Source organism: Micropterus salmoides, unplaced genomic scaffold, assembly GCF_014851395.1.
Source record: "Micropterus salmoides isolate LMB-PRFRI ecotype aquatic unplaced genomic scaffold, ASM1485139v1 Ms_hic_scaffold_9, whole genome shotgun sequence".
Taxonomy (NCBI): Eukaryota; Metazoa; Chordata; class Actinopteri; order Centrarchiformes; family Centrarchidae; genus Micropterus; species Micropterus salmoides.
The window spans coordinates 36,063,865-36,081,780 of NW_024044681.1; the positions used below are offsets into that span (position 1 = coordinate 36,063,865).

The window sequence follows — 17,916 nt, forward strand, 5'->3', positions numbered from 1 at the left end:
TGGAGACTGTTGGGTCTCTGTAAATAATATTACATAGAGTATGGTCTAGACCTGCTCTATATCAAAAGTGCAATGAGATAACCTCTGTTATGAACTGGCACTATGGTTATAGCAGGCTGAATTAAATATAGTTAACAACGACATGTACTGGAGCAGAAAGTTTGAAAACTGGAAGGTAAAAATGAACTGATGAATTGTTGTGCTGTCTTTGATAGACATGTCAATGAAGAAACATACATGATAAAATTGGCTGTTCTATTTTATCAATGAAGTCTATCTAACTGTACTAAGTTATGAATGGACATCAAACTACAGCGAGAACATCACAACTAAAGAACCAACCTCTGACAATGCAAATCATTACATTCAGATTCACAGGAAGTCACACAGTCACTGTAAAGATTTAAAGATGATCTTTTTCATGAATCATCAAATGAATTTGGTCATAAAGACACTTACCCCTTTTGAATCAAATGACCCTGGCTTGGCATTGAATTTCACAGTCTTTAGACGCGCTCGCTCTTTCCTTTCCACCCTGCCAAGCAAAAAGCATTAATCAGAGCGATTCAATTCAATTATTCACACTGACACTGCGCTGCACAACAATGTTTTTGGCAACTCTGGGTGAGTCTCTCACTTGAAGATTTCTGTTCTACTCAGTTACTGTTGCAAGGTTAGGTTGTTAGGCTCATTGTGAGACAATCTAATGAAGGTGCTTATGTGCGTACACCAACTACTAGCATCGATAGGTTTTCATCAAAATGTCATTAACCAGAAATGTTTTCTCCACTGCTCACCGTCTCTTGCTGGGGATGACACCCATTTCCTCACTGTCCCCATGTGGGGTGACACGGCGGGCCTGCCACCACTCATCATCTGAGGCGTTGATGACGTGGAGGATGTCCCCATACCTGAAGCTGAGGCCTTGGCTTGGGAGGCCGCTGTCCTTAGACTTCTCGTAGTCAAACAGTGCCCTATTCAGTAGAAGATATCAGGGTTATAAAGATTAGTATTGCAATAAGCAATGTATTCCTGGTCTTTTCTAATTCAGTAGAAAAAAACTAGAAGCACAGCTTTACCAGGCCAGTGTTAATAGTGACTTTTGGGTCAGAGGGTTTGCTATAATACGAAATCTTCTGTTTCAGTCACAGATTTCAATGTATATCTGTGTGCAATCTTTACATTAATTCAGACCACAGAAAGAAACATCATGAGATGCATTATAATTCTGTATGAAAAACATAACAACCCTTTTGAAAGACAGGGACATGGAATGGATGGCTTTTTATTTTCTGAATTCTCTGAATTCAGGCTGAACATCCAAAACTAGGGTAAAATCCAAAAAAGACCAACCTCACATAGAGCGATCTCTTTTGATTGGTTCGCAGGGATCCTGACCCAGAGCTCATACTGTGGTTCATCATCTGCTCCCTCAGGTCATGGATTTTGGCCTCAAAACGCCCATACTCTGCAAGACAAGAATAGAATGGATCATGACTGACAGCCAGGTCTGCATTCAGACTCCATCATCATGGGAAAGAGGAGATCAACCTAACGATGCTGCTAAAACTGCCCCCTATTCAGTGAAAAACCATTTACTAGAGTTGTTGATTATTCTCTCTACAGTAAAATTAAAGCTGATGATAATAAAGAAGGAAGTGCACTCAAAGTGTGGTACTGGGCGCACATTTACATTATTTAAATATTTTCATGTATGTAGTAGATATGCTGCATATCTATAGTCATATTTCAACAGAGGTTTATACTGTGTTGTAAGTTAGTGATTATAATTATAATTGTCACCAATGCTCTGTACTAATGCAGTTCTACCACTGTCTACATCTAGATTACAATTCTCCCATCCATCTAGTAATACATGCCAAACTGTATCTCATGAGAAGTTTTTTGACATCAATATGTTTTAATAATTAGCCTTGCAAGCGCCTGAGAGCCACACTTGACTGTAAAACAATGTGTATCCATACCACAATTGTATATTTAACACCGTAACACATGGACACAGAAAATGATGTATGAGTGAATAGATATAAGCCATGTCTGAGGCAATCCTTTGTGTTGCTGTATTCACATACTGTACACTGCAATTAGACTGAGAATACACAAACTTACACATCATTTGTTTCTTTTTTATTTACATTGCTGCACGTTGTATGACCGGCGGGAATTCCGGTCAGTAAGGTCTGAAGCCATTAAGTGAATCGCTCTTGGCAAAGTAAAAGTGGATGTCAGGATGTGAAAACTCGTCACTGCGTTGACAAGTATGCTTTTCCTGGCAGCGCAGGATGAGGATGAAAAAGCTGATAACTTGAGGCATGGCTAGCTAATCTGTCACTTAAAGAAGATCAACCAGTACAGACATGTCATGTTCTGTCATGAAACCACCAATCACTGACAAACTGTATCCTACAGATCAGGGCAAGACAAGTTAAGAGAGATATACTGTAAATATAGGTAAAAATACTTTTGTTTAGTTTTTCCTGTGTTTTCCAGTTATAATGGCAATCACAACTGCCACACTGGCATAAACTCTTCCATGCTTTCTCGAATACTGATGTTCTGTTTATCATCCTATGAGTTAGACAGCTAAAGAAATAACAAGGCTGAGCCTAAACATGTCAGCAAAGGAAACTAAAATGAGGAGATAACCTCTCACACTGGATAATCGCCTACAACAAAACGCAAAATCACAACATTTTAATTACACTATTTACTTTGAACTTGTCTTTCTCTTGTTTTTTTCTGCCCATCTAAAATCAGTTTCACATACCTGTCTGCATGGTCACTTTGATGTTATATCTTCTACTGCTGCCGTCTCTTTCTTATATTGTGTTCTCCTTGTGCTCCTTCTCTCTGTTCTCTACACACAGTCCAAGTCTGTGCCTCTGCCGAGTGCAGCACTAACATAAGTAAAGCAAGGGAAACACCTCTCTCTCTGCTGTGGCTACTCAGAAGCAGCGCAGGGGTGGAGACGTGGAAATGGACGCACCAAACAGGAAAACCAGTGCTTGTTTGTTTTATCAGTTTACTAGACAACTCCTTTCCCTTTTCCGTACAGCTGATCATGCAGAACGTTATTTCATCATCTTTCCTTAAAAGTCCTAGCTTTCCAATAATATGGGAAAATATTTTTTAGTTATAGATGGCCTTTGGCTTTTGCAGATATTGTTTTATTTTGATTTGGCTGAACACACACACACACTCCCAAGAGTGTACATAAGTGTACATGTTCCTGTAATTGACCTTGAACATGTAACAAGAAAAAACAGTGTTTTCCTTTCACTCATCAAGCCTGTATTATTGTTAATAATGAGTGAATACCCAGAATCATCAGCTTTGTGTTAAATCACGTCATCACCCTGCTGGGCTTGTTTTGAAATAGTAACCACTGTCCACTCTCACATGCAGTTTATGTGACTACTAACCAAAGATGAAGGTCTATGCTAAATATTTTGTAAATAATTTGTCAACCGACCAAATCGATAAAGAAGCATGACTTGATCCCCCTCAAACATCTGTACATTATGAAATCGTTCCTGGAGGACCATGAGTGCGATATGGGCACTCGGGAGCCTCTGTCTGCTCTTTCCTGTGGTTCTAAAAGCCTTAGTCTCTTGAAATCCTACACAGGTTTAAACTACTTTTGTCCAGCAGCCAGCTTACCACTTGTAAAGCACAACATTATGAGACATTCACAGCTGAAACCTCTGCCACCCCCCCGATACAATGGAGGTGAATGAAAAGTGTTGACAGCTGGACTGAACATTCAACACAGGTATGTAATGAAACAAAATAATTACTTTATAAAAGCATATACATGACTGTGTCTGTGAACTGATAATAACCTCTTCAAAACACAGTTTACAAAAATGTAGCATTTTCAAAGGGCAAGAAGAAAAGGACACTGTTTGAAGGGTCCCGACCTGGGAGCAAAGGAAGTAAGGTAAAGTCAGGAGGGTTTAAGAAGTGCACGTGCAGTGGAGGAGTGAAAGTCAAACAGGCTGGGGGAGGAAAGGTGTGCTTCTGTGGGTGAAAACGCTTGGTGAAAAGGAGTGAAGAGACTGTCTGTGATCACATTCACTCAGTGACTCTGACCTAGCCGAGCCCTGGTGAATGATGCTAAAGCTCAGAGCAGCCACAGGTGCCAATGGCACAAACCTGGTGCAGGAGAATGGACCCGTTGTGGTGAGCATAGAGCAAGTTCTGATGGGTAAGAAGAGAAAGAAGTTGTTAGTCTCAGAGGGGTTTAGAGCCCAGTTAGTCAGCTGTAAGATGTCCCCTCAGATGGGAGCATGGCAACGAGTTGGATAAGTGAGATGGGAGCAGCTTATGAAATATATTTCAGAGTCATCCCTAAACTAAGACTCTTGATTACAGAGGGCTTCAGACTGAACTTATTGCAAGTCAAAGAGCTTCTCTACTAATCTTTGCCACACAACTGAAGTCAGTCAGAGCTTCTGAACTGTAAAATTTACATTGGCCAAAGCATTCTAACACCAAGACCAGTCTCTTGGGGCAGTTGTTGTTTACAAATTTGGCTCAGGTCTGACTGATGTTCTAAGAATACGTCGAGAAATGTATAGACACCTTGATTTAACAAATAATCCTTTTGACTTCTTGAATGTTACAAAATAAAGTTGATGTAGATAATTTTGAGGCAGCTCTTGGTATAAGGGTCTGAACAGTTTGTGAGTTTGGCACCTCTGAAACATTGAGGGGTCTCTGTATCAGTCACTGCATCTCCAGCTCTCAAGTACTGCTACTGTTGACCTTAATCAGAGGAGGCATGTCACCAGTCAGAGCTGTCTGATCCACTACATGTTATCTTACAAAAGGTTTAGCAGACAGCCTTTGGTAGATTGTATTTAGCATGACCATGCCCCACATGCTACAGTCTGATGCTACAAGACACAAACCAGTTTCAGACAAATAGAATGTTTTTGTTGAATCATATCACTATTCTAAACCCTTTTTAGAAACTTTGTAAGTAAGAAAATGTAATGAGGTAAGGTATCACTAATCAGGTCCTCTAGCTCCACAGCTCAGGTGAACGTGCATAACTTTGTGAAACAGTTGATGGACACTTCCGCTGAGGGAGCTCTTATTGTGAATGTGAACTATTGACTGAACAACTTCAGTTAAAGTGTCCCTTATCTCAAATCTCATCCATAAGAGAACAGTACAAGAGTCCATTCAGTGCTAGAATCCTCTGAGTCCAATGTCAAACAAAACATGAAATGAGAATTGACCTTGCATTGTTTCGCAGTTTCAGCTATAAGATGGGACAATTGTCCAGCTAGCATCTACCTTGACAACCAGTGAAGACCTTTCTTTCTCTGAGCTGAATCCCAAAGGCGGAATGTTTCTCATGCTCCATAAATCCTTCCACTGCTTAGATGCAGATTGTTGAAGCTGTCACAACATGGAGGCAGAGCTGCCTGCCTGAGAGGCCCTTAAAGTCTTTAAAACACTGCCTCTTATTTAAATATTTTAAACAAAATATCCATATGCATGTTTATGAGGGGCAGAATCCTAAAGCTACAGTAGTAGGCATCATAGTATTTTTGAATAGTTTGCCTTTTGCCCAGCATGCTCCGTTTCCAACACATATCATCCAGTGATTTGTGTCATTTTGTTCTCTATCGAAAATATTTGCTTTTGTTTTTTTCCTTTTTTGATCCTTGACACAGGTTTCACCACATGTGAAAAGAGAATTCTGTGGGATGCTTTTATTGTGACAACTGAACTTTAATACTTGGAAGTGTTTGGAAGTGATGTGTGAATAAATTTAACAGTGGAACAAAAAGTGAGCCAAATAGCAGTGGGCAGGGAGACCTATTTGAGCATTGTCCTGGGCATGCAGTGTATGTGTGTGCTGTGTCTAACAGGTCGTTTACACCACAGGCCTCCTGTGGTTGTACAGTGACTTGTTTATGCTGACTCACCTTCTGGTCTGTACTGGGCAATGATGGTGACCACCTGTCCAGCTCCTTTCAGCGCTGCTGCTGCTTGTTCATGTGTGGCTCCTCGTAGGTCAATGCCATTTACCTGTTTTAACAACAAGGAAAATTTACAGGATTATTTTTGTGGAATTTCTGTTTTAATACAATGTCCTGCACCACAAATAAGCTACACTTTTTCCCACACCAGTAGAAATGCATGGCATCCTGAAATGGAAGGACACATATACTGGTACATATTTGTTTCTTTTTTTTTAAATTCTATTTTAAATTTGTTTAACTGTTGATGGAGTGACAAAGTGTCTGACAAAATCTGCCAACTACAAAAATTGAAATGTTTGTAGGTACACACAGTTTTGGACAGGTGTGATGCATCAAAACATATTAATAAGTGAATGCATCTAAATACAAATGCTTCTGTAACACATGCATTAAAGATTTTACTGGTGAATTTCATTATCATGATTAAATGATAAATGTTTAAATATATTTTTCTTTGCATCTTTCATCATATGAGCTGCTGCTGTCCTCCAGTGTTAGGACAACTGAACAGTGGCGATAGACCAAAGAGCCCCAGGAGTGCGATAAGCTCTACACTGGATATGTACATATTGTAGTGTGTGTGTGTAGAGATGGAAGAGTATATGTTCAAAAGGTGGGGAGAGACAGGGGAAGTTGTTTTTAGACTTCAAAACCAGGCCACTGTTGGAATATTACCTGCCTGCTTTCATCAAGGGTAGACAGACAGTACAAACAGCCAGTGTCATGTTGATTTAACAATCTGCAGGCTGTACACTAACATAGAACTGCAATGAAATGAGACAGTGTAATCTGCTGCACAGTGTGGGAGGCAAACTATTACAATTACTATAATGAGGCAGAACAATCACATCCTCCCAGCTACTGCCCACTGAGTACTCTGTTCATCATCCTTAGTGAGTCATCATACATACATTAATAGTTGTTACTTGTTATACAGCACTCGTGAATACTGTGACCCAACAATGCAATTTTTTAACCTAAGATTGTAAAGCCCTGTTTTAATGGTAGCAGATGCTGACTAAGTCAAGGGATTATTATTCCAAAGTGTGCATACTGTTACTTCCCACAAAGGCAACTGAAATCACCACTACTCGCCACTATTTATCAACTCATCAGCTTGTTTTTAAAAGAGAAATCATCAGATTGGAGCAATGTGGTCAATGTGGTTCAATGTGGTGCTGAATGATAACACCTACTACTGAGTAAATCGGAGTGCAAAAATATCAGAAAGACAGACAGCTCTGTTGTAGATTTAAACCAGTCCTTCAATCGGTTATCAGCCAGGTTTTATCATTTTACATGATGAAAAGCTGCCCTGTATATACAGTATGTGTAATACCAGTGTGAGTGTTTAAAATTATAGTGCAAATGGAAAGACTTGGTTATAGTTATGAGGTGGAGTTGAAGAGTCTCACATCCTGAGGAAAGAAGCTGCTCTGCAGTCTGGTGGTACGACAGCAGGTACTTCTGTATCTCTTGCCAGAATGCAGCAGGGTGAACAGGCTGTGTCTGGGTGGGTGCTGTCCTTTAGTATCCTTTGGGCTCTGCAGGCACCTCACCGATATCATTGATGCTCAGGAGATGGGTACCAATGATCTTCTGAGCAGTTTTAATCACCCGCTGCAGAGCCCTCCGGTCCTGGGCCGTGCACATCCCATGCCAGTTTGTGATGTTTCCAGTCAGGATGCTTTCTATTGCTTCTCTGCACAGGTTAACAAGATAGGATGGTGTTCACTGGAGATGGAATCCTCTGTGGATCTGTTGGTTCTGAAAGCAAAATGCTGAGGGTCCAGGCTGGCTGGGATGTTGCTCTTTATGTGCTGAAGAACCAGTTTCGCAAAGCACTTCATCAGAACAGGGCGCCACAGGGAGGTAGTTGTTTAGGTACAGGAACAATGGTGGCTTGATGTCTTGATGAGATAGTGATATGTAGAAAATGTCAGTAATAACATCAACTAGCTGATTGGCACAGGTTTTTAGTATTAGGCCTAGCAGCTTTGATCATATTCACTCTCAGCAGGACTCTTCTCACATCTGCTGAGGATTCTGACTGATTCTTCTCTGGAAGTAGACTTTATAGCTGACTCTTTGTCGAGGAGATCAGAGCGAGCATCTGGCGACACGGCCTGCCACGTAGCTTTGGGTTTGGTGTTAAGATCACTCTGTAGTATCTTGTGATGCCTCTGCTATGCCAGCTTTCAGTGTCGTTCTGGCAGTACTGTATGCAATCATCACATCATCAACAGATTTGCTGATGTATGATGTCACTTTACCGTATAAATGGCTTGTTTAGTCCAACCAACACTCGAAAACCTGGTAGACACCTGTTATATTTCTAACTCTGATTCATGGTCATTACACAGAGTACACAAACTACCACAAGAGCTTCCAGGTAACAAGTCACTACATTGAACATATTATGTGTACAGCATTAACTTGAAACAAAAGGGAATGTTTGGAATATAATGGAGGATGAAATTCAGCATTATAATATGGTAATTATCAATTTTTCACAAGAATTTTCATGTGAATTTGAAGGTATTAAACTGTAATACACAAGTCAATAATCTTGTGAAAATATCAACCTATATTAGCTCATTATTATCAGGTTATTGCTCCAAATGTCTTAATCCAAATACTGCACTGATATAACCATTTTACTTTTATAAGGTTGCCATATTGTTACCAATATATTACTCTACTTAATAGTTTTTTTGCCTTGTTGCTATCTTTAAATGTGTTTCCCCCATTATTACCATTTGGTTTTGGTCCCTTATTACCCTGTTACAGAAATTTCAGTCTAATATTACCTCTTTATAAACAAACTATCACCCCTCTATCATCATGTTATTATCGAGTAGCAATGTAGTGCTAACACATAATGAATGCAAGAGATGACAGAATGGGGCACATTTAGTGTAACCATGTTTATTATAGAAAATAAAAAAGTGTTGGGTTTTGGGCCTTACCCACCTTTATTATTATTTGACACGCCAACAACTACAACTATAGGGTAAATAAAGGCTTAAACTCAGGGGGAAATAATTCTATTACAATATACCATATACTTGCTACCCATATTGGACCCCATCCCACCTAAAGACACAGATATCATCTTTCTAAAATAAACATAACTCAAGAAGCTTTATGCATTTCTTCACATCAAAATCACATCATGTGCATATTTTTAAATTTTTTATCAAAAGCACTGAAATTGTGGATTACCTTGTTTGTAAGCCTTCTGATAATCTGAGAACCATACTGTTTATTATGTTGATTTCTGAACAAGATTTAGGTGGGGTGGTGGGCCAGTATGGGTCAACTTTGAGGCTGCCTTTCTCCTGAATGGTTGGACATTCTGGTTTATCAAACCACATTTTAACACTCTCATGTAGGTTGAAATGTAGGGGGAAATGTTTCATAGTGAAAGCGTCAGAAAGTGTTTGATTTCTGACGGAATCCCACTATAGTGATGTTTAAAACTAATAGGATACAACAAGAACGTCTCAAAATGATTCTGAATGGTAAATCAAGGAATATAATACAACTTCCAAAGCTGAGATGTTTAACATGACCAGCATAAAATAAACATACTAGTTACTACCACAGACACGACACTACACCTCTCTGTAATACTAGGCAAATGGTGTATTAGTGTCTGGCCCTGAAAATAAATCTAGGCCAGTAGGACTATTACACTCACTATTAATATGCTGGGAACACACAGGTTTAACAAGAGTCAACCATTTTAAAAGTAGATCTGTACTTGCCGTGAGGGAAGCTTGCTGATACCCAACTGCCCAGCCTTTGTTTAATTGGCTTGGGTCTTTATGTGATCGCTTCAGATCTAACATTTTTGTTATCATGTAACAGGTGAGCAGATTGTTTATTTTTGTATGTAAGCAGCTTGTATTTGGTGATATTAAATTATTTTTACTCATTTTCAATAGGATGTTTTCCAACACGAGTGAGTGTCTTGTATCTATAAAACTAGGCTGAAGTGGCTCTTGTGCACTCACCGATAAGATCTGGTCGCCTCTCCTCAGCTCTCCACTCAGGTCAGCAGGCCCTCCTGCCAGGATGAAGGAGACAAAGATGCCCTCGCCATCTTCACCACCCACGATGTTGAAGCCCAGGCCTGTGGAGCCTTTGTGGAGCACAACCTTCCTGGGTTCCCTGTACAGACAGTTCAGATAGTACATCAGCTCGGGGGAGTCGGTGGGTTTCAGCATCTTCAGCTCGGGCGTAGGAGGACACAGAGGTGGAAAACAATCGCACCGTACATTGACGAAAGCCTCAGCGATGCTTTGCTCAGGCAACAGTGCTCAAAGACTGCTGGAGCTCCACAGGGGGATGGTGCTCTACTTAGGATCACTTGTCCCCAATTCAGATCTGACGGAAAAGGAACCTCGTCACATGCTTACACACAGACTGGCTTGCTTTCTCTCGCTCTGAACAATGCACACACACTAAGATACATGCATGGGATGTGCATACTGAAAGACACTGGCTCCCTATAAGGTTGTAGTAGCATTTTGGGTACAGACTCCCTTTTTAGGAAAATTTGGTTCAATGCACTTCATATGAATTAGAAACTCAGTGTACATAAAGAGACAACGGTAGGTTTGAAACCTATTGTATAAAGACAGTACTTGTCAAACGAATAATATCTAACTAAACAATACTGAAATAAAGCTATTCCTATCAAATCAAACTGCCTTCTGGAGTACAGGAATGTCAGCATGCATGTAAGCAGCACACTGCCCTCTGCTGGTGAATGCATAAACTGCAGGAGCATGAAGCTGCAAGGCCACATCATTGGGCACCGAAGACCATTTTCATTTTAATTTTCTCTTGTTCTTCAGAGGTGCCAATTATGTGTCCTCTGTCATCCACCACTTGTTTCAGGACCCCAATCAGTGTTACACTGTCAACAAAGCCAGTCTCCTATTCAGTGTCATTCCAAGACTTTCTGGCTTTAACAGAACTGAGGTGCTTATAACTTAACTAAACAAGCCATTGTTATATACAGACACTTAATGTTTTAGCATCCTCTCTACGAATTGTACCTTGAAAATAAGCAAAAAAAAGAAAAATCATCCCCAACCGCAGGCTAACTTGCATGCATTCAATCATTTCTAATGGAGCACAGATACCCTGATTCCAATCTTTCTTCCTTCATTTTCAACATGTACACGTAGAAGCCATTTATATGTTCTGCATGATTTAACCACTAGGGGCAGTATTGTTTTTCTTTGAGTGTGATGATTACAGCTGAGCACCATCTCTGCAATAAATGGGAACATCACCCAGAAGGAAAATTTAGAGGATTTTCATCACCCCTGCTGGCTCTCATTATGATGGAAGATAGGAACAAATTCATCCATTTCATTTCAAAGGTGCAGTACTCCTTCCTTTGAAAGCAATGTTTGGATGAGGAAGGCTTTCATACCATACTCTGTGAGATCAAAGCAACTCTTAATACCTGTCTCATCATGAGCTTTCTGAGGACTGTAATGACCTGAAAGTACTTACACCAAATCACATCCTGCTACCAACCACTACTTCTTTCTGGACTCTTTAAAGAGATCGTATTCTGCTTTTTGGCTTTTCCCCTCTGCTTTATTGAGTTATATATCTTTTTTGTGCAGGTAACAGGTTTGCAAAGTGAAAAAGCCCAAAGTCCAGCCCAAAGGGAGTTCCCATCTCCCACAGAAAGCTCTGCTCTGAACTGAAAACAGCTCGTTTGTAGTCCAGCCTTTACTTCCGCTTTCTTGTGGTGTCCCAAGAAAACATGCGTCATAATCCTCGCCTAGCAGCCAGTCAGACACGCCCTCAAAAACACCGGTGGAAAAACACGCTGAGCTGCAGCACACAGTGACAAGACGTCCGCCTGCCGCCTCTCCTCTCCCTTCCAAACACTAGCTACCCTCCAGGCAGTCAATGGACACAAAGTTGTTGATGTAGAGACAGAGCTCAGTTAAAACTTTATGGATGAAAGATACTTTTGTTACAGATTAATAACTCACCACTGAAACTCTTGCTCCAGTCCTTGTTGCTAAGCTGGTAAGAGGAACATGCCAAAGCTGTGTTTACTGGCTTGTCAGGACGAGCCCTACTCCGCTTCTGATTGGTTAGTAGTCCTTAATTATGTACTGCACATGTGCAACTCACAACAAAGATCTTGTAGAAGTGAGATTCTTCACTCCATAGCTAAAACATAGCATTCAGCACACAGGGTGAAAAGAGGAATTGCAGCAACGTGCAGTATGACAAAACTAAGGTGTTTTGAAAATGAAACCATGTAAACCTGTTCTAGTCCAACCCCTAAATAAAATGATAAACCTCAAAAAATAAAAAAAATTAAAAAAATATAATCACTTTAAAGCAACATAGTATTTTGATCTTAAAACAACAGCTTGAAAATCATTTTGATGGTACACTAACTTATAATAGAGAGAATGGAGTCTGTTGTTGCCAAAACTATCACAAGAACGGTGTAATACTTTATAGCACCACATCACACCAACAAAACTCTTCAGCAAGAGAGCCATAGGAAGAAGCAAAGACGATACAATGTAGCCTACAGAGTAGGTTCTTTTGAAGAAGTTAGCTCAGTATTCTCAGTACGGACACAACATTAGGTAATGACAGAGGCAAAGAGACCAAAGAGGACGTTGACGGAGGAGGCTAAGAAGAGAAGAAGAGAGTGACCAAGCAAGACCAGGCGAAATAAAAGGCTGTGAGACAGACACCAAGCTGGCCTTCCTTCTGTTGGACTAGTCAGTAATATTATGTCTTGTGTTGTCACACTTGCTTGATGTTTGGCTGTGTTAGCAAAGTTGTCGACTTGCTAGTTTTGATCAGTAATGTAATAATAACAACTGTACGTGTTCAGCAGTTTTTATTTAAGACAGCAGTGAAATACACTCAGTAGGGGCGCCAAAATGTTATTTTAAAGAAAGTGATTTATACATTAAACAAAGATGGAAACAAATTGATTTTTTGTGAAAAAGGTGGGTCCAGGAAGATCTGCCACTTTTTCAGAAAAGACACAAAATGATGAAACCAGTGGCAATCTTTCATTTTCTATTTTGAAAGTCTTCAAACTCAAAATGACTAAGATGAGTCTGTGCTACATTTTTCTTGTACTCCTGTATGCTCTCTGACTATTATAGTTATCATTACTATGCTATTGTCACACCACCTGAATTGACTGCGTAAAGTGGATAGTCACTACAGCACATCATATGAAATCCTCTGTCCTCAGACTCTTCATTCAGATAAGGAAAAACTCAGGGCAACAAGCACCTGCCCTTGATTAAGTTGGCTGTATATAGCCATGGTATTGCGTCTGTCATTTCAAAAATCCAACAGTTCTTGTTTGAAATGGAAAGTGACAGAGAAATTTTAAAAATAGAGAAATTTGATTGGTCAAACTATATAAAAGACACACCTGTGTTTTACATCACTGTCAAACAGATCTGTCAACCAATCAGACATGCATGCAACTGTTTAGTCAGTAGAGGATTCACATTCACACCAGAAAGTGATTAAAACTAAAATTATCATTCATAACACAACATAACCATCCATCACTTGTGCATACTAAAACTGAACTTACTTGTATCGTCTACCTCCCAACACACTGCACATCTACACATATAATTGTAAAACTACAGAATGTCAGATATTAGGTTTCTGATGATCTACCCAGGTTGAAAAAAACTTTTTCTAAAGGTAAGGATTATATTGCATTGGTTATTACTTTCATACCAAAAACAAAGCCTGATCGAGCGGGTGCACCACGTGCAAGGCTGAGTTAGCCCCTAGAAGGGGTCTGCGTCCGTGTGTTTTTGTGAGTGAAGAGTGGGTCCCAGGGAGAATGTGGAAAAAACTGACTTCACAAAGGTATGAACAATGCAGAGCTCTGCCTTTCCCTGATCAAATAATGGTTAACCAGCTCAACAGAATTTAACCCCTTGATGCCTGAATTTATTTACAATTATATAAGAAGATTGATTATTTTTGTTTTCATTTGCTTTCAAGCTGATTCTAAATTAAGTGGAGATTTTTAATTTGACTGTAGAACATGAAAAAAGATATAAATTCAGGTATGATGCAAATTAGCGACAACAGGCATTGGGGGAATACAAACGATATCTCTGCTGCAGTCTGAAAGGAAGAGGTGTGAAGCGAATTTGCAACAATCGGCATCAAGGGGTTAACCTAAGAAAGGCAGTAAAGGATGTGAGAGCCCCTGAGCTAGAGGAGATGCTCACAGTCATACTCAGCAAGTTTCACAGGAAAGTACATAACAATGAGAAAATATAATGAATTAATTAATTTACATAATACAGTATATTTCAGTGGGAATAGTGTTTTTTGTTTTGACACTGAGGGGGTACTAGTAGTAATTAGTAGACTTTTTAACAGTGATGGAGTTCTCCACCCTATGCCTTCAAACGCAGTGATTAGCTTCCTGTTCTAGCAGTGCTACTACTTCACATAAACACAAGTTAGTTAGGTACTGTATAGCACAGCAGCTAAACCAAAATGTAATAGTGGCAATTTGTTTCAGTGACTTTCTAATTCTTACATGCCTACCTTTTTCCAAAACACATTTTTCTATTTTGACGGACAACTGAGTTATGGTTTAAGCCAAATAGTAAAGATCTGAGTACTTCTTCCACAACTGGATAAAACTGGCAATGTGTTAGTTGTAGTTAAAGCTAGGTCTGCGGCTAAATCAGAGCCCTGAAGATAGAGAAGGAAGAATAAAACATGTTAGCTTCAGAAAACCACACCAACGCGGTTGCTGGAGGCTAGAAGGAGGGAGCAAGCGACTGAATGCATAAGAGAATAGCAGGTGGTTATTTACAGACGATATGGTTATGCATGGCATGCCATTTATATGGTGTGATGGGACACAGTGGCGGACTGCAAAGAGATGGTGATAGTGGTGCTGGAAAGTACCTGGTGAAGTCCGTGTCAGGGTACAGGCCTAAGTGATAGTTTGGGAGGGGGGTGGAGTGGAGGAGACTTTTGTCGCACTCCACTGGGGAATAGTGTCGGGGGGAGGGTGCTTTGTCACATAGTTTGTTCACAGTGCTGTAAACTGGCTCAGGAGGCCTACAGTGGAGTGAGAGACAAGAGCAGAGAGGTTAGTGTCCAAAGACAGAGGTGGGGATGAAGGGTCTGGGATAAACAAAGACGATGGAGGCACACGGATGAAAGACTGGAAGAATAATAGAAATACAGCAGTATGAGATGAAGGAGAAAGAGCAGGGGAAAAGAAAAAGAAAAGAAAAGGAGGAAGTAGGCAGTAGGTGTAAAAGGTATATGGTTGTTGCTGGTCAAAACACAAAAATCTGAGAGTTGCCATTTAAAATTTCCATCAACAAGATATATTAATATTATGGATCATTTTATAGATATTGTTAGTTGCATGTGATAACTTACTATACATGTATGTTAAAGCCAGATTATGTAATTTATGTAAACCTCGGCCACTGTGGCCATTTGAGACAATTACACGATCACTGTAAATGCTAAAACACACTTTAATGGTAGCACAAGTAGTGAAGAGTCATAAAGTCAGTGAACATATATCTAAAGTTTGCTAACATTAGCCAGCATAAGATAGAGGTCACACTAGACTACATAAGACTGTAACTGCAAAAAAGAGTTTTATTGCTTATCAATTCAGCTCTTTATTTGAAAGAGAAGGATTGGGCTATTTATTCTATCGTTATATTCTAACTTTAACGTAAGCATGCTCACAGGAGAGAGCAACCTATTTGAGACTCTTTAAGTGCAAACTTTTGAAAGTGGAGGCAAACTTAATCAATTTTATACAACACATGCATACATGGAAACTTTATAAACCCTTTTTACATATATTTTAGAAGATACAAAGGTTATCTCTGAGGAAGGCTCAGTAGTTCAGAATTTTTTATTCAGTCAGACATCTTGATGACCAGCGATTCCTTGCAACAAAAACACATGAGTGATGTACATGCAAGCATGCAGTAGGGGACTGAGCACAGTGAATTTCTCACCTCAACTGGAAGTGCTGGGAATCAAACCTGTGACTCTCCCCGTCATCTAGCGAGGGATTTCTAATAGGATGAAAAAGTAAACTTTTGATAACCAACCACTGGTAACTGTCATTTATCATAAGATGCTGTAATTCTGCTATTTACATTCACACTAATTTTTTACTTTAAGACACTGGTCAAAGAAATACCTGGAGGCATGCTACATAGAACAACATGAGACAAGTGAAAACAGAAAAAGCCATGTCCTTGAAAGTACTGAAGTAAATGTCCATGTCAGGGATTTTTAGTCATCAACAACATCATCCGGAGTGTGTTAGCTCACACAGTATGCCTGCATGGAGAGGCTGCACTAATCTGCCACAGACACACAGCAAATTCATATCATTGGCTAAACATTCAGTGAACGCTCAGCGTTTGCACGTCTCCTGTTTGTGACCTAATGTGGATTCAAGTGTGTTAACAGGAGCATGCAGTAAGTAATGTATGCATACTGTTTGTGCTGGAGACACTGGTCTGTGTGTGTGTGTGTGTGTGTGTGTGTCTGCTGATGTGAGGCTGGTAGTCATGACTAGTCATGGACTAGACCTGTGAGGTCCCTGTTTGGCCTGCCCTGAGCATACTGCAGCACATCACCACCTACACACTTTACTGTTCCTCATCCTCCTCTTGCTTTCTCTGTCTGTCACCAACTGTTGTGCATTTGCATCCTGTTCAAACATGAAAACATCTTCACCAAGCAACTCTGTCCCTTCTGGCTGACTGTGGCTGAAGAAGGAAATGTAGACCTAAAGCTATCTGGTATCATCATAATAACAGCTACACCATATCGCACACTATAATCCTTCTTGACAGTTAAGCATCTCAAGAAATGGATGATACTTATAAAGCCTAAAATAAAGAGCCAGACAGAGCATGGGTGGGTTTACCCTCCACTGCATCTGCTGATATGAGCTGCCCTTCAGGCAAGGGTGTTTCACTAATCATATTTCAACAACATGCCATGTCTATGCCATGTTGGTTCAACCGACCAACATGACAGCGTTATCAAAGAAAGTATGAGTGTGAACATCTTAGGACACCAAACAAAATGAGGTCACTTCATCTGCTTGCACAGTGTTTTTCTTCAGACAGCAAAAAACACTGACAAGCAAGGAGAATACTGCAGGGCTGAAACTTAAGGCATAAGGCAGAAATGTAAATTTTGTCTTATATATAACATGCCTAGAACTACATCATTTAAACCAGCTGTTATTCTACTCTATTCTACTGGAGAGACGCAGACGCCAGAGAGGTCTGAACAGTTGGCTTCATTTCTCTTGCTGAATCATTCATATTGCAATGAGCGGAGCTGAGACGGCCAGTCAGTCCAGATCAGACAAAAATGCACTGACCTTGTAAGGACCTGTAGGTGCCATTTAGAGCCTGGAAGGGGACTGTACAACTGACCTGTGGGGGCGTGACTCTTCTCTCTTTTCATTTTATTCATTAGCATTAAATTCAGTCCAGACGCTTTAGCAAAAGTGCAGTAAGTTTATGTTTTTCTGAAATTTTTTCAAACTAGAAGGCAAATTTAATGCAGAAGTATCTGAATTTTAGCACCAAAGAAAACAACAAGATCTCAAACACGCTGCTGTTTCAAAGGATGACTGTGGAGAATTGTGGAGATGATCTGAATAGCTATTCTACTAAAAGAAAAAGTTTCTAATGAGAGGCAATAAGGTAAAAAAAAAACCCTGCAGACAACATGTTGAGCTTCATATAAGTTTGTACAGTGATATATTGCCTAATATTTGGAGTTCACACCCTGTAACAGCCATACATCTAAGGCATTTTAC

At 40.0% G+C, this 17,916-nt stretch overlaps 1 protein-coding gene across 6 annotated transcripts in view; it reads right to left on the reverse strand.

Annotated features, from left to right (window-relative positions):
• Positions 1-17,916, reverse strand: part of dlg2 (discs, large homolog 2 (Drosophila)) — a 268,496-nt gene that overhangs the window by 14,238 nt on the left and 236,342 nt on the right. For 2 of the 6 annotated variants that reach the window (XM_038708584.1, XM_038708583.1), the window contains exons 14-20: positions 16,082-16,141; positions 14,997-15,152; positions 10,040-10,196; positions 5,964-6,066; positions 1,354-1,468; positions 798-974; positions 460-535 (exon numbers count right to left, since the gene is read on the reverse strand). In XM_038708584.1, coding sequence (XP_038564512.1) covers positions 460-535; positions 798-974; positions 1,354-1,468; positions 5,964-6,066; positions 10,040-10,196; positions 14,997-15,152; positions 16,082-16,141 — 844 coding nt within the window. Of the gene's footprint in view, positions 1-459; positions 536-797; positions 975-1,353; positions 1,469-2,788; positions 2,917-4,176; positions 4,222-5,963; positions 6,067-10,039; positions 10,197-14,996; positions 15,153-16,081; positions 16,142-17,916 lie in introns of those variants that run through there. The other 4 variants (XM_038708582.1, XM_038708585.1, XM_038708586.1 and 1 more) reach the window with 4 other exon arrangements.